Consider the following 23,145-nt stretch of genomic DNA (forward strand, 5'->3'; position numbering starts at 1 on the left):
ATAACAAAGCAATTATGTATGTAAAAATTGCAAAAAAAAAAAAAAACACCCGAGAAGCACGTGCTCTCAGACTGGGTATTTATCGTTTCACTGTTGTTTAATTAGGAGCTTGCAACGAACTAAGTGACACTGCACCTCACATCTGGCTTCGGTCCCACTGAAAATAAACCAGCCGCCATGATGCATTTCCTTGTCCCCTGCTACAAACTGCACGACAAAACTTCACTGCTACTGAAATTAGTCCAAAGTGTCACACTAGAATATGCCTTCACATAATAAATGTCTCAGGGTCAGGGAAGGCACGTCGAAAGTACACACACAGCTCGGCTTACTCGTTATGTTTCATAGGCCCAACATCCGAAACATGCCAGACATTTTTATGGCAACATTTGGTGGAAAATTATTTGCAAATCAAGCTAGTCAAAAATACTTCCAAGGGCAGTCGGTCTATACTGTTCCATTAAACTACCACCCTTCCATTTTAATTTCAACAAATTATCGAATGAACAGGCCACAGATGCCGCCCGGTCAAAGCATGAACTCTCTTCGCCCACTCGAACGCTGGGTCGTGAGGTTCAAATCCCACTCAAGGTATGTATGTCGATATTGTGTGCGTTTATTCTGTACTTGTGTTCTCCTGTGCATAGTAGAGGCCTTGCGACAGGCTGATCCCCCGTCTAAGGAGTCCTACCGACTGTGTATAGGACCAAGAAACTGAAAAAAGCGGCAAGGTAGGGCTGTAAATCCATAATACAATAATAATAATAATAATAAACAGGGAGTATTTATTTAAAAGCCACTGAGCAACTTTATGGAATGCAATCAACTCAGTGTCTGTTTCCCTTTTTTCTTCGCCACTCTTTTTCACTACATTTGCTTTCCCGTTATATTTTCCTTTATTTCCCTCTCTTGTCTCTTTCATTTATGTCTCTTCCTTTACTGTTACTTCTCGTTTCTTTCTGTTCACCTTCCTTTGCCTCTTATTGAACGTTATTTCCTTCTTCTTTCACCCATTCTCTCATTTCTCTGCATATCAGTTATTTCTAGTATTTTTCTGTTTGAGTTTATTTCTTCAGCTAGATTCCTTTCATTTTTCAAGTTCCTTTCCTTCTATATTCACTCGTTTCTCTTGCTGTCTTTCTTCTGTTCACCCTTTCCTTAATCGTTACATTCAATTTGTTTCTCTCTGTATTTGCTTCTCCTTTCTTTCTCTTCATACTTTCATGTCTGGCCGAGGGCAGCAGATGAACTGCAGTACAGTGGCCGCTACTCTGAGGGGTTGGAGCGGTTGCAGACAGACGCGTGGCATTTGAAACGATCATGGAGCATTTATATTTTTCACAAACGATGAATGATTTTCAACAGAACACGGCACAGAAGTGTCCCTCTACGCAGACAGAAGCATTTAATGAAGAAAAGGCGTCATGTATTCTACAACCGACTTTCCCTTTTCACTCTTCAGAACCATATTGGGTACCTCGATCCCTCTGACACTAATAGACCAAATATTTTCCAATGGCTCTTCCAGCCCATTCACGGCCCTGGCCTCTTACTCAGTTCCGTAATCATTTTTCACAGACGGTACGACTCCTTGGACAGGTGATCAGCTCGTCGCAAGGCCTATACCAAAACACAAGACAACACAAACACAGAATAAACGTATACACATACCAAACATCAATGCCTTAATTGGGATTTGAATTCACAATCCCAGTGTCCGAGCAAGCGAAGACAGTTGATGCCTTAGACCGCGCGGCTACTGTGACCGGCTTGAGCAAATTTCATGGCACTCGATAATAGCGGCATGCCATGAGAAGTCATGGCAACTTGGTAGTTTTACCTGTCACGAACAATATCACACGGTGGCAGTGATCGACACCAGCGCCATTCAATGACCAGCTTCACCAACCTTCGAACCGGAACCGACAAATGTAAGATGTTAAATCTTCGAAATATTGCAAACGGCGCTGATGAAATTACAGCTACTAATGAGTAGTTTTAAGTTAGCAACCGCAGACGAAATAGCTTACTGTACGAGTAGTATGAACCGCGCAGAGCAAGGAACCGCATAATACAAACGGCACACATTAACCATAGGCTCCTGACAACGTGTAAGAAGAGTGACCTGTTCTCTAGGAAAATGGCAAGATTACGATACTAACATGGCGAGACAATGCAGCAAACAGTGGAAGGAATCTGAAAGCCTATGCGTGGTCTGGTGCAATAAGAAACACGAAGCTACTCACAGCTTATAACACCTTGAAAGATCATTTCTAAATCATTTTAAATATTAAATTGTGGATTTAGGTTCACCTAATTATTCAATTAGGTTTAACCTATTGTTATGTATACGACTGTATCACGTGTACTTTCTTATGGTGACTTTTATTCTTATTTTATTGTATTTTATTGTTAATTTTAACCAAAATCTAGTCTAAGTTTTGTCTAGATTGTGAATTGAATATAAACTAATTTGTACGAATCATTTAGAGAAATTGGAATGTTAGCGTTGCAGTTCGGTAGTAGTATGTGAGAAACTTGCAGCACCTGAAGATGACCCATTTGAGGTCGAAACATGTAGTGCGTGCTATATAAATAATAAAGTATTGTTGCGCTGACGGTAAAAATTATATATGTTCACTGCATATACGCAACAGGATGCCATCCTTAAAAACAGTTTTAACTTGACTTGTGCAATTTAAATTCGGTGAATTGTAAACTCACACAGATAAACCTGAAAGCTGCTCAGCGTTGTCATGGTAACCAGAGTTCAATGCGCACGGGAACCTCTTCTTACACGAAAACATTTGCCTCCCAAGAGTCGGCGGTGACGAACAGGCTACGTACTAATGCATGTCGTGTCTTCACGTAAATACATCTAACGGTAAAGTAATACGTATTACATTGTAGCATCCTGCTGCTTAGCATCAAATGTCGCTGCCACATCGCTCAGATAAGCATGAACAAAAGCTATACTTACTGGCCAGAAGAACGAGTGCTAGTTTGGCGATCACCACGACGCTGTATGACATCACAACGCGCTCCCGTGACGTCACCATGGCTAACTGGAACACGCTGAGCACACAGAATACACCCAATATGGCTACTCCTATCGCTGCCACCAGCCCGGCTAACCATACTGCCACTGAAACAAAGTCATTGCAGCATGTTAAATACTAATGGAGGTAAGTACGGCATTCCGAATTGATGAATGGCAGAAATCTATGGAAGCTTATCAACCGTTGTTGCCAATTACCAACACCGATAATTACAATAATGTCGAAGTGCAATATGCTAATTTTCCCGACCTTCATACACGACGGCAATTGAGTGAATGCCTATCACACCAAGACAGAATTTCAAGATTACAGTGTTTTGAGGCTTCCATCCTGACTTGACCGCCGTGTGCTGTAATTACGTATAAAGAAATCAGCGTGGCAACGCTAATCACGTGATAGTCATTCCCTACTTCTCACTGAAATAATAAAAGAACTATAACAACTAATTCTAACTTGTCTAGGCAAATTATGACATTAAATCGTCAATAAAGTTAAATTACAACCTGAAACCCTTCATTTTCGATAAATAATTAAAATAAACTGTGAAAACCGAGAGAGAAAGCAGACGATATGTCTATTGAAAATTCGTAGATGCTCTCTAGTTCATTTCTGAAGTGGAAATTGTCGATATGACGCAACTAACAGCAATCCGCCATCTTGTTTGAATCACAGAACAGCGGTACAAGTCATTGGGAAGTAATCGAACTGTACTTGTACTTACAGACTGGCTTGAATCTGACGGAAGGGCCGCACCTCTCTCGACCGTACATCATGTACTTGCAAACTTGCCATGGTCCGAAGTAACCAGACTCTCCCCCAGGACCGGCTGAAAACAAAACAATCTGATGTAGTAACAGTACATTAGTTCCTCTGAGCCTGTTTCAAATTCAGCTAAAGTTTTAATTCCAACTTCTAACGTAACTTCACCCTCCAAAGGGACACAGCATCTCCTAGCCAACTTCCTGAGAATTTTACATTTATTTTCGATAAAGCCAAGGAAATTAAATCTTTTAACACACAAGGTCTCATGTTAGAAGGCAGAAATAAGGGTCCCTCGGCACCATGCCGTGTTGCGTACAGGGGCGTGGAGGCTAAGCTCCTGCTCCACTTTGACCTCGGTAACACACAAAAGTGTTCCCTTGCGACAAATGCCACGGTTACCTGCACAACGGAGAGGAGAGTCCATGGGCCCCGGAGCGGTCTGCATACGTACCTGTGGTGGGAGATGAGCCGTGATCGTCCAACCCGAATGCTGGAATAACACAGGAATGGGAAACCGGAAATGATGTGGACGGAAGCGGTCATTGCCTGTTTGAAAGTACTAACTACCTCGGGATTCCCCCGGAGACACCGACTGACTCAGATATCTCATCTTAGCAGATACGACCTCGGTTGTTAAGTACTCGGGTACGTTTAGTGGCGTCCAACAATCACTCCCTACCTACTCAACAAGGTGCGGAAGGTGGCCGGAGCGACAACCAAGAAGAGATCTCGAAGTAGCAGCAGTGCAAGGTGAGAATCATCCTAAGGCCCCCCATACACACACAGTTTGGCCTCCAGTTCGGCCTGCACAGTTGAAGACTGAAAGGCAAAACTGACGTGCGTGGTGCGGCCGGCCAGCCAATCGTTTGGACTGTTGGCCTGTGGGAAACCCGTCAGTCCGTCAGTTCTGCCTGCAGGACCGTAGCACGTGACGTGTGTGACTCAACATTATAGGCTGGAAGACCGTGATTGTGGCATGAAGCCTGCCGCTTTATCTGCGCGTGTATGGGGAGGAAAGGGAGGGGGTAAACTGTCACAGTTTTGCCTGTAAGGTCGATCGGAAGGCCAAACTGTGTGTGTATGGTGGGCCTAAGACGTGGAGCAGTCACATAGGCAGCGCTACCAACCTAAGTGCCGCTACAGCGTGGGACATATAAAGGTGACACAACAACGCGGAGCGGTTAGAGAGAACTGACCCACAAACGTGGCTCGATCAAACAAGTGAAAGTGGAAGTGTTAATACTGAAAGCACGTGTTCGCACCCATCCACATGAGATTCACATCAATACGAGGTAGCTGTGCTTAACAAAAGGCTAGAACAGCGGTCACGGCATTCTCTCCACTCCATGATGGTTTCGTCACATATTCATCCACTGTATCATCATGAATCATCAGATTCATCACTTAATTACAATATATTCTCCTCACGTTCCACGAAGACATAACAAAGGAACGGCACTGGAAGCGCCATGGCAAACATTCACATCGAAATGCGCGTAACTGCTTTCGCAATGAATAAAATAGTTTTTCTTATTATTTTAGTGTATTCTCTAAATATCGAAACAAAAATTATTTTCTACATGCTTTGACGTATTCTTTCAATTCCTGCAAGAATTTGTGGCATCCGAAAGGAAATATCAGACGCAGAATCTATGAAACTTTTAGAGGAGCCCCTGTAGCCAAAACTGTTAATAAAGCTGATACCCCTAGAGGTGTGGAATTCTGTTTTACTCAAAGTCATTGTGAGGTTCCTGTATCGTTCTAAATATCTGCTTTAATCCAACGAACAAAACTAAATTTGCATGGCCCTTCTCAAGACATGGTCTAATCTACGTTCTCCTGGCCGTGCCCCTGTCTTCTGCAAACAATTTAGCGTGTAAGCAGCAGCAGGATTGTCCAGACGGGAACTTTGCTGCAGTGTACATAAAGACCTCCTGGTCCGATCTGTTGATGTTGCTCCAACTCTCGAGTCCTCGGCCACCAGTATTCAGGACGACAAACTCAGAATTGCTGAGAGGCTACAGAACGATGCTGTATCAATGTGAAAATGTGGCGGCATTCCTTGACTTTGAATACAAAGAGATTGACATGTAATCGTGACCGATTTCAAATACCTGCGCATTTTCTTATGATAAATGTCCACAAATTCTGGTTATGGAAGCTACTGGAAAATGCAAAATGGTAAGGTCAATTAAACAGAAAATATGCAAAAATGTGGATTTTTCCTTATGTGACAATATTATTTTAATACTGCTCGCATCAAACACGGTGCTCTATATGTAAGGCTCCAGCCTTGTATTCTGGAGGTGCTCCGCTCGAGTCTCGACCTGGTCACCGGATATCGTAACGTGTTTCGTGGTTTTTCTTAGTTCCTTCAGGCAAATGCGGTGAGGGTATCTCGTTTAGGCCCCTTCATCAGTCATCCCACCGATCGGCATTAAATGCAGCTCTCTGCAAATCACTTCCGGTGTTACGCACGGTATATCTCGTTCGAGAGCAATGGTCCTTCTGGCAACAGCCATCTCCTGTTTAAGATCAATACAACGAAAGCGTCCCTTTTTCTGTTAACAATGCCTTCTTCTTCCATACCCTTTCGAATTCATCATTCCCTAATCTACGCTGCACAATCTGAGCTACTGGTACGTTGCTAAATGAACCGGAAAGGAAGTAGGAACAAGAGGACTTGACGTTGCCGCACACAGATATATAAACCCCAACATCGAGGACTGAAAAGACAAATTCACAAACACAATGTTACTGCTGTTGTGTTCGCTCTGTAAAAACGTACTTCTGTGCGGTCTATTTCAGTTACACGGTTCAGATGTAGAAATGAATTACCTCCCATTCCTTTCGGAGGCAAGTGAATCGTGTAACATCGCTTAGGTTCCTGGTGATACGCCAAGTGGACTCTGAGTGAGGTGGGGGGGGGGGGGTGAANCGGATAATAAACACACCGTTATGAATCGGACGTAAGTAAGCATTAGGCCCTTCATCTTTTTGTATTGCTCGTTGTTCTTAAAACGCAGTAGTTTTAACGCTGAAAACGTTATTATTTGAGGGTGCAAATGGATGAAACCGTGACACTGAGCGTAACGCTTGTGCAACCTCTAACGTAACCGCTGATAACTCAAGTTCTGTGGCGTATATTGCACTAAACATTATATGTTAATGAAAGAATAAAGACTAATCTATCGAAAAATGATGTTTATTCTACTCCCAAAATAAAAATTAAGCACCATGCCATGAAAGTGTATGATGGAGTAGATATACAGATCCACATTTTCTTGGCCTCGGAACTTGCTGGAGGTGAGTGGTCAGCTTCATGCCCCTACCGTTTTACCCCTGGTGAAAGAGTCCCCGTTATCCATTGGATAGGAGAGTGGGTGGGCCCCAGAGCCGGTCTGGACGACTTGGAGAACCGAAAATTCTTGACCCTCCTGGGACTCAAACTCCGACCCTTCAGTCGTCCAGCCCGCAGCCAGTCGCTATACTGACTACGCCATTCCGGCTCCCTTACGTCCATCCGTACGAACAGCAATTATTTACAAGCGCTGGTTTCCACGTGCTGTCATGCTGGATTTTTCTCGGCTTATTCTTCGACCCTGAAGATGGAGGTGACATGTTCCTAAGAAAAATTGGTTTTTCTTTCATCGAACTACACGACTTTATAACGCAGACGCCAGTGCGCTTCATAACGGCCGCTGTGAGAACGTCAAATCCTACGTGATGAAGATGATCCGATGAATTGACGTCGTTAAATAAAAATAAACAGGGTCATTCAGGTCTACTCCTTTTTATCCTGTGTTTGTTTCTACATGAAGCTCATCTTGCAGGGTTTCTCTGTCTTCAGCACAGCAAACGGAAGTGCACAGAAGCAGACAACGGACTGAACAACCCGCAAACCTATTTACTTGGTGGACATGCGGCTGGAAAACTCCTCTGGTAATTTCAGCCACGTGGAACTCACATGTCTGCTGTTTGTGACATGTAGCACAGGGTTTAAATGTTTCCCACAGGCCACAACACAACAGAAATGAGGCATACCGCTGGCAGTCCCCTATCTGCGACCGTGACAGGACGCCAAAAATAATTTGATATGACACAGCTTCAATATTACGCGCGTCTACTAGTCAGTTATATTCCTCCTGTGGAGGTCGCAGTTTTGTCAGCGCAGGAAAACTGGTCCAGCCCAGTTACACAAACTCATCTGTCAGAATGTGTGTGGGTGGGTTTGTCAGCAGCTGCCTGCGAGAGTACGAGAAACTATTTCGACAACTATGTTACGGAATTCAGCGGCCTCCAAAAAATACTGTAACTACAGAAATATATTTGAACGTTCTCTAGATATATTATAGACACATACACTTGAAATACACGCCATATCACAATCAAAAGAGGGAGCCTGGATAGCGACTGGCTACGGGCTGGACGAGGATTCGGAGTTCAAATCCCGGTGGGGGCAAGAATTTTCCCTTCTCCACGTCGTCTAGACCGGCTCTGGGCCCCACCCAGCCTCCTATCCAATGGATACCGGGGACTCTTTCCCCGGGAGGGTTAAGCGGCCGGGGCGTGAAGCTGACCACTCACCTCCAACTAGTGCCGAAGTCAAGAAAACGTGGGTCTATACATTCACTCCCCCCATACGTCTTCATGGCGTAGTATTCAATTAAGCTCAGGGGAAATTTTGCCTTTCCCCCCCCCCATTTGGAGCTACAGCCCCAATTTTGGCCGTGGTCTACCTCCATGAAACTCTCCGTTTCACTTCGGTTTACTAGATCTTAGACATTCGGTAGGGCTCCTAGGGCGAGTGATCAATTCGTCGCAAGGACTCTACCTGTACACAATCAGAAAAACGCACAAAGACACACAAACACTGAACATCCATGCCCTGAGTGGGATTCGAACCCACGATCCCAGCTTCCGAAAGACCGAAGACAGCGCATGCCTTAGTCCGCTCGGCTACCGTGACCGGCTCAACTTTACATTTACCTTACCACGATCAAAAGACTGGTTTAGATTTCCACACTATTACAATACGCAATGGTTCATAACTATTCCGTCTGCATGTACGCCCCTCAGTTTCGTCCTTCTGTAATCCTACGTTCCCAGAAATCCAAAGTTTCTAAATATAATGTTATATTTTAGCGTCCTGTTGCACTGATTTAAGTCCATTTAAGTCTAAATATATTTAAGGATCCGAGTGCTGTACTGGGATTCAAATAACCTTGCTTCATGCCAGCTCAGAGCAAGGTAGCTACTTCATGCTGCTTTCTCACTAGGTTTATTTTACGGACCTGAAGATGGAGGCGACATGTTCCTAAGAAATGTCGATTGACTTTCAACAGACTACACGGCGTTATATTCCGGAAGTTTCAATTAACTTGTTTCTTTTGATGTGGTGCGCGTGCGCGGGGACACAGAGACGTGAGCTCACATGCGATGGGTCATGTTCCGTTCTATAATGCCAATGCCATTAACTAATGACTGATTATCAGAATTCCACGTTTCCTTGGAGTCCTAACGTTCGCATTTCCTAGAGGCAGCTGAAGGTTGAACTTGAATTTACGCCTCGCGGCCCGTTTCGAGAATACATGACCAGTCCCTGGTTAACGTTACCAGTTGCACTGGGCACCACCTCGACTTGGAGCTCACGGTAATGGAGAATGACAGCCTTCGTGTTTTTATGCAACATTTTTCTCTTCCAGAAGACGTGATTTGTTGTGTACCAGGCCACCTGTTGGCACATATGTCGTTTTTACACTAATGCGGATTGTTATAAATGTTGAAGCACGTTGCAGTACCCACGCGCCGAATTCTCAAGAATCACCTAAAATACAGTATGAGTTTTGGCAAGTCAGTGTAGGTGCTTTCGAAAATTACAGCTACAGCCGGCGAAATATCTCGCGAATAATTTCGAGACTGTACAGGAATATTCTATAAATAGCTTGCTTACTGCAGATGTAGAGAGGCTGCAGGTCTATTCAGGTTCCTGCTTTCAGCACCGACTCTGATAGCCGATGAACGTGATAATGTACACTTTTATGTCTAACAGAGATTACTGGAGGGGGGGGGGTGCTTATACTCGTATTTGTGTATAATCTGGAGGGTAACGATATCACAAAGCTAGAAAACGTCTGTTTTAAACCTTGCATATAATTCACGGACATGTGGCGGTGGGCCATTTTAAACTTTTTCCGTTCACAGCGGCCGCGCGGTCTAAGGCATGAAATGTCTTCGCTCGCTCGAACACTGGGGTCGTGGGTTCATATCCCACTCAAGGTATGGATGTCTATTTATTCTGTGTTTGTATTAGGTAGAGGACTTGTGACGGGCTGATCCCCGTCCAAGGAGTCCTACCGACTGTCTTAGATTAAAAAAACTGAAGTGAAACGAAGCGTTTCACGGATGTCCTATACTCCAAGTGGGAACAACAGGAATATAATAATAATAATAATAATAATTGAACTTCAATTCCACAAACGGCGGAAAGTTTCTTGACTGGCTGAGCGACTCTGAGCTTCTGAAGAACGGTGCTCCAGGGCTTTAGTCTTCCAAGGACTGCTAGCAGCGGTGCTATTCTTGGTTGCAAATATTTAGGCACTGATCTGAATTTTTAAATACCGAGGCTCTGGGGCCTCGGAGTATGTGCTCAAGTGTCTCAAGTAACGCCCTGTCTTGACTCGTCGGTCTGAAGAACTCCACTGGCACATAACGTCAAGTTTAGACTCACTGCTAAGTGTATCCGACTAAACAAGCCCTCAAGGTTTGCAACTGTAGCGTTAAGGAAGTCTAATTTAAGTTCCTTTGAGAGGTTTCCAAAACTATTAGTAAAAACGAGCAGTTCTCACAGATGAGGGCCGGGATTATTTTATCGATGCAAAGCCTCCATACCGACTGACCATGTAACTCTCCGCTCTTCTGCTTGTCTGCCACCAGACGGCAGTCAAGTCCACAGCTCGTGGCTGCTACTTCATACTGTCCGATTATCAAAGATTGTTCCCTAGTCATTTTCGTGTGGCCCTATTTAACCATATTGTGCTAACACTTTAAAAACTGAATTTGTTCTAAATAATCAGTTCAGTTCGCACCTCACAGGAAACACATTACTTCTGCGCTCAATGCTGTTTAAGGAAACAAATGATGTTTACTCAAGTGGCCAAGGTTCAACAAAGGGCTGTAGAACCACAGAGAGGGGGGTACTTTATATTGTATCTATGACGAAAGAAACAATTTGGCTATCAGAAGCGATTTTTTGATCCACTCTTTCATCAAGATAATCGATTTTGAGCTCACTTCGTTGAGTGTGTGAAACCCACCAATTTAGACAAATCTGCGACGGTGGAAATACATACTGAATCCCTGCACGCTTTCACACGCGTTGATCTGCAGTGGTGAAGTTTACCTTGGTATTTTGCATCATCACCTCGAAAGACAAAGCGTTATGTGAAGACAACTTCATGTAACACAAAGCATCCGTTCTGTAAGCGGCTATGACTTTGACCTGATTAATATTCACTGAGTTCTTGGACTACTCACACACTGCTTCAGCTGCAAATATTGCAGAATGAGATGAAAAAACGAAAACGTGTGAACATTTCAGAATGTTGAAAGTCGAACTGGTACAGGAGTCGCGATAGCTCGGTCGGTATAGCGACAGGCTACGGGCTGGTCGGCCAGTGTTCGATTCCCTGCAGGGAATTTCTCTTCTCCATAGTGTTCAGACAGGCTCTGGGGTCCACCAACCTCCTATGCAATGTGTACCTGGGCACTTTCCCCGGGCGTGAAGTGGATCACTCATCTCCATCTAGTGTCCAGGTGGAGAACGGTGGAGCTTCACCTCCATTTCCCATATGCCTTCATGGCGTACTGCTTAACTAATTAAGCTCATGGACATCTGTGCCCTTTTAGACAAATCAGAGGAATATATAATAGCTCTGATGGTGTAGGCAATTACCCGACCGGGATTTGAACGGGTATGCAGCGGACACAAGTACGGAAGTTTACCGCTACACTGACCAACTTGGTGTTAACTGCTGAATTACGGTTAGCCCCGCGTGGAAAGTGACAGTCCACGTCGCTCTGTGAGGATTACACTTTAATTTGCTTCTGCATATTAGAAAAAAAAAATGCAAACCCATCAAAATCCGTTCATTTTCATCGCCGTTATTACATGCGGACGGACTGACAGACGGTCACGCATTGTTGCGAAACGCTTATAAACACAAAGCCCCACTGATTAGATTTTCTTTTGTCAGACTGAGCTTTTCAAAATGTCAGTCGCTGCTGGCGGTGTCTGTTCGGTTCGCAGGCTTCATACAGGATTCGCATTCTGAACAGTAAATTATGAAATCATCGGCCAAAAAGTCATCAAGTCAGTTGCAACAGATAGAGAATGGCTAGCGTAGTTTAGAGAATGACTGTGCTGGCGAGGGACAGCAGCAATTGTAAACGACAGACCTGTCCTCTCGTCAGAGAGAGCGCCTCACATCCAGAAATCCGCAACGGTCTGACAGTAATAAAAATCTGGTCATAAGCTCCAGATGGGTGCTTTATTCCAAGACTGGGCGACTGACAGTCGGTCGCTCCCACGGCAAACCCAGTGTACTCTCGTCAATGCGGTAGGGAAGAGCGCGAGAGACTCTCAAGATAATGTATTTTGGTTTCGTGAAGTGTCCGTTACTTTTGTCTGATTTTAACCAAAATTGAGTTTTATCGACAGATTTTTGTAAACTCTCCATTATAAACTGTCATGAAAATCCATCCAGGGCCAACCGAGTTGTTTCATGAGGACGGACAGACAGACTTCCAAGGCTTTCAAGCCTTAAATAGTTAGCTGAGTTTGTAAATGCCTTGGCAGTAGACGCCTAAAGGACTATGAAAGTCCATGATTTATTCTGACCGTCTTACAGTGCATACATTTATTCACCTTACTCTTCTCTCTTGCACTACATGTTTCAGCATAAAAGTGCCATCTTCAGGTACTTTTCGATGTACGTCAAACTACTTCATTGCATGAAAAACACCTGAAGATGGCACTTTTGTGCTGAAACATGTAGTGCAAGAGAGAAGAGTAAGGTGAATAAATGTATGCACTGTAAGACGGTTTGAATAAATCATGGACATAAATCAGTGCAACAGGACGCTAAAATATAACATTAACAGGACTATGAAAGTTTTTTATTTTTTGTTGGGGCTGGGGTATGTACGTTTGGAATTCTGAAACTAAAAACTGTTAAGCTCGCTACTTATTACGATTTAACAATAAACAGGAATTTTAGATTATGTATTTTTAACATTTTTCTGTCTTCTTTCGCTTCTTTTAATATAAATACATTTTGCGCTGTATCAAATCATTAGGCATTTTCTTTAAAAATTTAAAACTGCGAGGGAAGGGTGTCAAGATTATAAGCTGACCAGGGTCCATCATTTCCTTAGAGCGGCCTCGGAAAGAAATATGAAAAATAAAAAAGACAAAACAGAAAACGAAAAAGCAGCAAAGAGTGAAAGATAAAAAGTTGAGAGGAGAAAAGGCAGAATGAAAGAAAGGAGGAGGACGAAACGGAAAGAAGGGAACATAAAGGAATACAAATGCATGAACCTTCCGAGCGCACAGTCGCTCCAAGCTATCCTCTGCAATTCACTGCTCACAAGGGTCGCACTATTTAATTAAAGAATGTACGTATTATAATAATGAATCACGTCTCGCACTTTCTCTGACAAGTGTTGACGTTAACAGAGTGAAGATAACAGTTTTCATAAGACGCGGCGTCATCACTCCATGGGTTTTATGAACGTAACAATTAACGTAGCGTGAGCAGTGTCGGGAAATGTGCGTACACACGAGGCTTGCTTCACGTGATACATATTCTGCAGCAACCACAAAAGCAGGTTGCCAAGAGATTAGGGAGCACACTGTGGACAGATATCGCGAAACATAACGTTCGGAAATCTTAAAAGTTTCTTGCGGGAGTCTGCCCATTGTCTAGTGTGCTGAAGAGATAGCTATGTTTCGTATACCGGATCAGTTTCCGTCGTCAGGTGAAGAGGTATAGATGCAGATACCACGTTGAGCCCGCTAGAGAGACCTAGTTTAAACACTTGGCTAGTGACAGGTTAGCTCTTCCTAATGAACCGAAGAGAATAAGTCCTTCTTCACCTTTTCACCTGATGATGGAAATAGATTAAATATCCGAAATGTTAAGTTCGGTTCAGAATACTAGCCAGAAACCCTGTAATTCTAAGCGTAACTTACGTGTGCAACTGATGTTGCACTGATGCGAGGATAATGCATGACGTCAAATTTTATACAAAGGAACGGTTGTTACTTTAGTGAAAACAGCTATAAAATAAACACATGGATACTCTGGCAAATAACATTTATGCATAATTCTCTTTGGGATATAACATCGTGTAGACCGTTGAAAATCAGCCGACGTTTCAGAGGAATATGCCAACTCTCTCTTCAGAGTCGAAGAGAGCTTCCCACCTGCTTCATGTTGGTTTCTTTATTATTCAACCCTGAAGACGAAGGCTACTTTTTCTCCGAAACGTCTGTTGAATTTCATCGTACTACATGGCGTTTTGTGCCACCGCTGTGGGAACAAACGGTTTGATAACACTTATCTGCTTCTTACATAAGGATAACATTCCATGGAGCAAGATCCTTCGTCCTTCAGATGAAATCTGGTGTTTCACTAACATATTCATTAGAGGCCACCACTGGACCCCCCCCCCTCTCTCTCCTGTTGCTCCACATTAATGTTATCCCCCTCTCGATACTTTCCACGAGGCTGACTCCAAAAACGCTTCTCCACCTAAACTCTGCATGTATTTCTTCTGTCTCCAAGTCGTCGTGTCTCATATTTCATTACTTCAAAAATGTGAGGTAACCTGTCGAAATAGCGAATTCCGCTTTATGTAATATTCTAAATTGTTCACTTGCTTGGTCTAATAAAATTAATTTTATTCAGAAAGCGAGACTAAACATATGTTAATAAAAGAGATGAAGTTACAGACTCTCACGAAGCTAAAGTGGGGAATTATAAGCCTCATTCATATTTTAATAAAACAGAATACAAGAGAAGGTGCCTGCTTAGAATTAACAGCCACCCTTTGGATGTGAAAGTTTCTTCTCTACACAATCTCATTACCGCCCCTCGAACAGAGATGTGGGAAGAATTCCTCCGACGTCAAGAGGGATTAGCAACTCAGTGACACAGGTGAGAGGTTACGAGATTAAATTTAAATACCAGAAGACCTCGAGGCTGAGCTCCTGGCACCTACTAAAGATTACTTCAAGAAAATCGAATTGTCGGCCTCACTATGGCGCAATGCTAGCGACTTTCATCAGCTTCGAGTCTCCCTTGAACAGAACTGGCGTGCAGTAGAGTCGAGAGGTTTAACACACCACCACTGGCCACTACACAGGGTTAGTTTCCATCCAGAGCCCAACCTCTCAACTCGTCACCCTCCGATATACCTGAAGAAGACTAAAGATTTGTGACGAAGGTATATAATTAAAGCTGAAGCACATGTTCGCAATTTTTCGTCTCCCCATCGCTGCAAGTCATCTCTGCTTCAGTCACCGAGTACAAGTATGAAACGCAGTTAGGTCAAGTGGATCGAACTAATCTCTGTCCCCAGGCCGGCTATTAGACTAAAACAGCCGTTGCCTGCACAATGCCACTCTCCCGAACAGTAACAAAGTGACCTGCATAAATCATCCAGTTCCTGGACTTCAGATATGCTACATTACTAACTCATTCCACGTCATCCACCCATAGTGCCAGACACGTGACAGTACTATCTTACCACTTGAGTCGAGGAACGGAAGAAAAAAACACGAAAACCTCTGTCACGTTAGACATTCTCCAAACCAAGAATCAAACCGCACAGTCCTTAGTTCGAGTTAGGAGTGTGAATCACCAAATCGCCAAGTCTGATAGTAACATTAGTGTTACTGAAAATAGGATATCATTCAATTCTCTAATATACGAGTATCTACTTTATTTATGAGCCGTATTTCAGACGCTGTCAGTGTCTCAGATTACTCAGCATTGACGGTAAGATGATGAATAAGTAAAAAGTTGCAGTAGTGACGTAATTTCCGTTACTGTCCACTAACACTGCACTTCTCTGTAGTGACTGTGGAAAATATCAACAAACCTTAATCAGCAAAGCTGGCCTGCGGGCCGATAATTGAAACTGGGGCCTCCTCAATACGCAAGACGAGCGTCACCCACACTCGCCTGCTACGTTCGGTTTCTGTGATATGTACAACTTGCTGCCTAACGACGCGGCGTCTCTACAACTCTCGTATTCTTACCTGCAACAACAGAAAAACACGCACTGAATTAGAAACTGAACTGGGATCTGTCATAGTTTAGGAAGTCAGTCACCAGCTTTTATCATCGTGAAGGTACGGGTTCGATCCCAGGACAGCAAAACTGGTAGCTGTGAAGATATGCTGCAGATTCATCCGGCTCAGAACATACAATGGCAAAAACACTTATGGTGAGGACAATATGCTTTTCGAAAAGCAGGGACCTTCTTCACCGCCTGAGCTGCCATCAGCTGCAGTAGGAACATCCTGAACCATGGAGGCTGTCGGCTATTCCCAGCGAAATAAACAGAGGAAGGGAAAGCAAACAGGATGGAAATTCATCTCAAATAACTGCGTTTTTAATGGGTCGGAATATTTTAAAAAACGAAAAGATACGAGTTCTGAACAGAGCTCATAAAGCCTTTTCCTACTGTACATATTTCTAATACTACGGAATTATTATTATTATTATTTGTGAAGAATATGTTACCGAAGTACAGGTTATGTGTCTGATACATCTGTCGGATATGACCTCAAAGTTTTGCACTGTCGCCATGTTTTAATTATTAACTTAGAAGCAATATTTCACACATCGGTAGGTACGTGTATGATCTTTCTCCATACCAAAATTTCATATGTCTAATTCCAATAGCCCATCAGTCATAGTCATCGAGAATAATGCGAATATCTTACATTGAACAAATCAATTATCACAATAAATGTTGCACATTATTCGCAGATCTATTACGACACTTCATTTCAGGACTGGAGGTTTACTGGCCCTAGTGACGATCCCCAACTCCAAGTCCGACAATTTGCAATACTGTCACTGACTGCAGTATACTAAGTAGGTGGGGTGGTCTCCTATGGCATGAGGTCCATACTAAGCTCCGTAAAAATAAATCAGTTGGTCCCAAAGTTGAAATGGGACACACTCAGACCGCTGTAATCTCACAAGGCCATTTTCCCTTTAAGAAGGTTAAGTTCAGGCGCCGAATGGCAAGCGTACGAGAACAGTGACAACTGTTGTGGATGTGACGTCATGGAATCGGGTCCATGTCTACCAGTGTCTGGGCGGATCTACGCCAAGATGAGGACAAAACGTTCCACCGAAACGTTTATAAACGTCTACCAGACTACACGGCGTAATATTCCAGTGATAGTCACCGTCATTAGAATCTTAGATTCAAAGGGTTATCAATAGGCTTATGCCTGTGTTATACCTTTATTACGAAAATGCCCTTCGGGGTTTACAACCCCCTCCCACGACATCTTCATCTCCTAAGATTCAGGCACTGTCTTTCACACGGTATTCAGAACTCATAACCACAGAGAACTGAATTGATTGTTACCTTATTTAACTATACGGGTACCTACCAACCACTCGGCGCTACAGCCCTGGGTGAGCCTTGGCCTCCCCTACGACCAGTCTCCACTGCTCTCTATTCCTCATCTTCTCTATCCGTGCTTTCGAACTACAGTGGTACAACTACAGAAGTTATAAGGTGCTGAATGAGCTGGGAAAGTAAACGAATTAGGGATATGGGAAACTTTTCAAGTTGTTGCTCGTGGCCTCTATCAAACTGGAGACTAAAGAAAACCACAGATCGAGCTATAAGCAAAACGTGAATTACATTTCGGTGTCTTTTTCTATTAAAAGGCTTATAATTAAGCACCTACTTCAATATGACGGCACGTTCTCATGGGTGCGCGCTCCGCTGTGTCGGACTTTCTTTGTACGGTTTGATTATAGTAACCAAACTTCGCAAGATCTCATTAGGGAGAGGGTTTAACTTCTTATCTTCTTCCCCCAGACAGGCAATACCGTATTTTGTAAGGTCGGTTTGCAAATTAAGTGCGCAGTTGCTGTTACTGTACTGATAGGCCCCTACTCGATTTCAATGGACAATGACGAAAGTTTACACGACGACGTGTTCCTTTGTCTCCAAGCGGTCTGAAGTCGCGAGGCACGCACCAGTCAATAGGGAATGAAAACTTTTCATTGGATTCTGAGTGACAGTGAGAAAGTTTTCACATCAGACAGAAAAGCTGCTAAACTTCAGGTACAGGTCCCTTGTGAATACACCCTCCATATGCTGCACACCCCAGGAACGAGAGCTTGCGAAGGATAGCCCATATTCATGCTTTAACTCAAGGAATATCACTGCCTTCCAAATCACAAAGGTGAGGTTCCTTTAAAGACGTCCCACATTTATTCGACAGCTTATGACCCCACCCCCCAAAAAAAAGTCCTATGCCTCCGAAGGGAGACACCCCCCAGGGCTACACATAGCCTAGATCTAATTATTGTCTGTTCGGGCTGTTTTGGTGGCGCGCGTGCGCCCGTTTAGAGCCCAAGTTAGAGTCGGTTATTTCTAATTAACTGGCTGTAAATAAATACTCGCTAAGTGGCAGCATACACAGGCATTGCGAGATTAGGAGCGCCTCACCGAACTGTCAGTACTCCGTGAATTCACCTGTCTGCATACCTTTCGCTACCAGTCTATCACTACAACAGTTAATTTTAAACGCATCAGAGCATTAGGCCTAATGCTTCTCGAAAGATTACGAAACCCAACGAAGCACAAATGGGGGGGGGATATTAATATTTATAAATCTTCCACCTCTCCCGACGCTGTCATCACTACTTTCGAGGTGAGCTACATAAATTGCGTTTATATTTTTCTGCTTCCCTCGTATATCTTCTGGGCCTATGGACCTATCTCCCTGTTTTACCAGAATGACTACACCAGTTGGGTGGGAGCTATTTCACTGATCACTTCCGACGTGCGTGAGTGCATTTGCTGGGGAGAGCTGGGCGATAATGTCAAATTGTACGGTCGTGAATTAAGGATTCCCGTATCAGCGCTGTGGGATGCCCGCCTCGAAACAGCGTTGGGCAACAGTCACGTGATGTCCAGGGGCGTTGACGGTTGTTTTACTATCGAGCACTGTTTCATCAGACATATTGACATCCACATTCTTAGATATGTGGAGCTTGAACAATGTACTAAACAACAGTGCTACATTCCTCTACCCGAATTAGAATCTGAAACATGTAGGTAAGGCCAGTATGCAGTACGGGTGCACTCAGTCCATCTCTGTAGTGCAGATGGTGCTCTCGAGTCACAGGTTACGAATCCAAGAGAATATTCACTGACGGTAAGATGAAAACCGTTTAGTGCTTCAGCTTCGTGGGACTGAAGTCGCTTTACGCGTTACTCGTAAATTAACAAGCCTGAAACTAATTAAGGACATTCTAATGGCCTTAATGGCTACAGTCACTGTTTTAACTGGTTCTAGTTCTACAGGCACTGAATTTCGACTCTGACCTACGCTTCAGAGGTGTCTCATTTAAAGGGAAAATTAGTGTCCCGGTACAGACGCAGCGGAGACAACTTGAACCTGAAGAAGGACCGAAAGGAGACCCGAAAAGCTGTTTAAACAGTGCGCCATTCTTGATGTAACTACCGGAACAACAAGAGATACACAATTTCAAAACAACTCTTTCAGGTTTAACTAAAGGCACTCTTCGTTGTATGCGAGTTCGAAAAGGTCAGTTTCATTTTAATGTGATCAACTAATTGACATTGATTTCAATCAATAACGTTCGCTTTCATGCGAATAGCTTGCTGATCCACTGAGAGAGGTGGGGAGAACTCTGAGTCACAGGACGAGGAATGCGTGGTGAAAACACGGCATAAGTCGAGGAACACGGGTATACAGGACAGGAGGCCTCTTCCGCTAAAGTCCAAAAAGGGAACGAGAAGGCGTGTAACTCCTGGTGGTCCTAGTTACTTTATATTTTTCCTCTACATTTTACTTAATTTACTTTAAAATATTCTTAGAGTCTGAAGTGTAGCCCTATCTGCTGGCACACCAAGTTTTACACCCGTAAAAGCAACTGCAAATAAAATTATAGCGTGGATAGATTCGAACTTTGGTTTTAGAAATAGGCCCGGGGGGAGATAAAACTCTTAAGGCGCGTCCACATTACTCGTGTTCGTGTGACTCGCTATGCTCGCGAGTAATGTGGACGATATGACAAGTCACGATACAAGCAAATTTAAAATTTTTAATTTGAAAACTATAGCCAATAAATTAAAATACACACTACGAGTAAATATACGGATCCTCACGCGCCGAAGCCTGGCGAGCAACTAAAGTAGAGTGGACGAAGATTTACGAGCACAAGTAAAAGCCAGACGAGTCTCCCGACGAGCACGAGTAATGTGGACGCGCATTTATAATGAAAGGCGAACAAGTAGCCTAACGGTAATCATTGGTTTTCGATGTCTCTTCAGCAGCGATAACACTGTTGTCTGTTCTTTTAAGAACATCTGTGATCCCATTTCTGTGGTGGGAACAGAAACTACGTTTATTACAATGTACAGTTCAATATGGAGATCTCTATGGTTTGCATCGTCTTGTGTTTAATAATTATTATTATTTATTTCAACTGGAAATGGATTTTTACCCGGTGACAGCGGTACTACAACAAGACACAACACACAAAACAACACACCACGCTCAAACAAAACAAAACAAACAATAAAGGACATACTACACGCAATTCATGCAATGCAAATTGTAAGTTAGAGTACATTATATTAATAAATAACAAATTTTATTAATCCCTAATATAATAAGTTTTAACCACTAATAACAATCCTGTAACATCAAAGCTTTGCATGTACAATTGTTTACATTATTCAAATGCGTATTTGCAAGATAATAGCAACTACCAACTGCATAATATGGACCCATATTAGGACAACCCAACTCAAGAAACTGTTTTTATGGAACATGCTTGAGGACGACCTATAAACATGTCGAAACATGTAACATACTCCTGTACGTAATAAACAAGTAAGTGTTACAATCATATCTATTTTGTCTTCTTATGGAAGATACCTGTCTATGTTTATGACGGTCTAATTCACATGATCAGTATGTAGATAACGACGGAAGAACGTTTACGAAGTGGTACGAGTGTCGCTGCTGGTGTGGGTTTTGGTCGCCAGTGGACTGTATTATTTCTTCAGGGACAACCAACTAATCAACAATGATGAAACCGAATGTGGAAAAACAGTTATGGAAGGAAAAGGTGAAAAAATGGCTTATGGCCATAATGAATATATATATATATATACTGTGGCTTTAGTCCGCAAGCGAACTACAGCGACCGAGCGACCGCCGCTTGTCGGCGAAGTTAGTGCCAACTTTAGCTCACGTGGTCAGCGCAACGAATCACCACGGCCGTTAATCTCGGTTTTCTAGACCGGAATATATATAATGTAGAAAAACTTGTGGCCAATTCCCTTTCTAGTACCGCAAGGCAGACCACTACTGCCCAAGGCTTCGGAGAGACATCTGCAGCAGCAGGGATCTTACTTACGCTCCGAATAGTATTCGAACCTACAATCCCGAGGTTCGAGCTGCAGCAGATAGTACACGCCTTAGACAGCGAGGGCACCGTGATCGACTGTGCTCCATTAGACTAAATGAATAAGTGAAGCAATACGATTACTGTGTGACCGTCCACGAATAAACCGAGTTGTGATCCCGCCCATGCAGAAGTTCAGCTCTTCTGAGCCGCCTGCCGATGATGGAGTGGCGTCGCATCGGGGTCTCAAGTGGGCTTCAGAAGAAGGAAGTTCTTCATAACTTACTGCACTCACAACTTTCACCGTGTTACATTTTTAATGACCTGCTGATGTCTCTTGTAGTCCCCTCAGTGGAAATATGGAATAGAGCAATATATGAATGGAGTCTCAAGTACGTCACTAACATAATCTGGCTTTTAGCCTGTGCAGACGCTACCTTCCCGGGGATGTCTGTGACGTACTTTGGATTAGAATTTGTTTGGTTCAAAGACTACAAAGACCTCTTTTTGCGCAGCAACGACTTACTGAAGACCGGGCACAAAATGAAAGGTCAAATGTTAAATTTTGTGATGAAACCAAAATTGAACAGAATTCGTTGCAGAAATTTATGCAGTCGAATTCATGTCTCGTGTTCTCCAAAACAAATGTAGAACAACAAAAATATGTACCTCACGGTGTTATGTTCGTCCACTAATCGTTCTAAAACAATGATTCTTTGGGAATGTATTATTACATCGTCGGATTTCATCCTCTCATAACTGTGACTCGTGAGTTCCATCATCAAGGATATATTGTCATGTAAAAGTACGTAAAATCGCATGCTCTGTTTGTTACATGCTTCCGGCTGGTTTTTATCTGGCTTAATCTTCGAACCTGAAGGAGGAGGCTTGTTCTTCCGAAAATTCGGTTGACTTTTACCGTACTGCACTGCATTACGTTCCAGAAGGAGGAAATCTTCAATCGTTATATTTTCCGCAAAAGTATATCTCCTATATGTCTCCGTAGTTTATCTGAACTCTGATCCTGATATCGGCCTAGACTACTTCTGTAATGTAACTGTCTGTCTACAGACTTGTTTAACGACGCTATCGCAATCTCAGATCATCTGGCTTCGGACGGTAGATGTTCCGATGACTAATTACTTGGAAAGGATACGGAAAGCTTATTCCGGATTTTGTCTACAGAGACAGAAAAAACTCAGCCAGGATAGTGGACACCCTGACAGAGATTCGAACCGACTACTTCCCGAATACAAGCCAGACACGCTACCAATTCAGCCAACTTCCTCTGCGCTGCATCTATATCAAATTATCCTGAAAATAAAACACAAGTTTGCCTTTATTTATATTGATTTAATTTTCCTGTTTTCTTTCCTTTTCACAGTTGGAATTATTTTACTGTTTTACGTAGATACCTGAGGTTATCACAGCGTGAATGTTCCGGTTACTGTTTTCTGGGATGTCACTGGTACAGGAGTACCAAATGCTGAGTATAAGGACTAACACATTCTTCTTAATTGCTTCCTTAATATGTTATGAACTATCACAGGAACACTCGCTAAATGCAGTTGGAATTACTGGGTTCTTGGACTCCATCCGTCCGTATTGCAAAAAGA

The 23,145-nt window shown here is 43.2% G+C and overlaps 1 protein-coding gene across 3 annotated transcripts in view; it reads right to left on the reverse strand.

Annotated features, from left to right (window-relative positions):
* Window positions 1-23,145, reverse strand: part of LOC111862761 — a 141,453-nt gene that overhangs the window by 5,403 nt on the left and 112,905 nt on the right. For 2 of the 3 annotated variants that reach the window (XM_023848420.2, XM_033750789.1), the window contains exons 2-3: window positions 3,781-3,885; window positions 2,981-3,145 (exon numbers count right to left, since the gene is read on the reverse strand). In XM_023848420.2, the coding sequence (XP_023704188.1) occupies window positions 2,981-3,145; window positions 3,781-3,885 (270 nt within the window). Of the gene's footprint in view, window positions 1-2,980; window positions 3,146-3,780; window positions 3,886-15,986; window positions 16,147-23,145 lie in introns of all 3 variants that reach the window. The other variant, XM_023848421.2, reaches the window with a different exon arrangement.

This window comes from Cryptotermes secundus, unplaced genomic scaffold (genome assembly GCF_002891405.2).
Source record: "Cryptotermes secundus unplaced genomic scaffold, Csec_1.0 scaffold5, whole genome shotgun sequence".
Classification (NCBI taxonomy): domain Eukaryota; kingdom Metazoa; phylum Arthropoda; class Insecta; order Blattodea; family Kalotermitidae; genus Cryptotermes; species Cryptotermes secundus.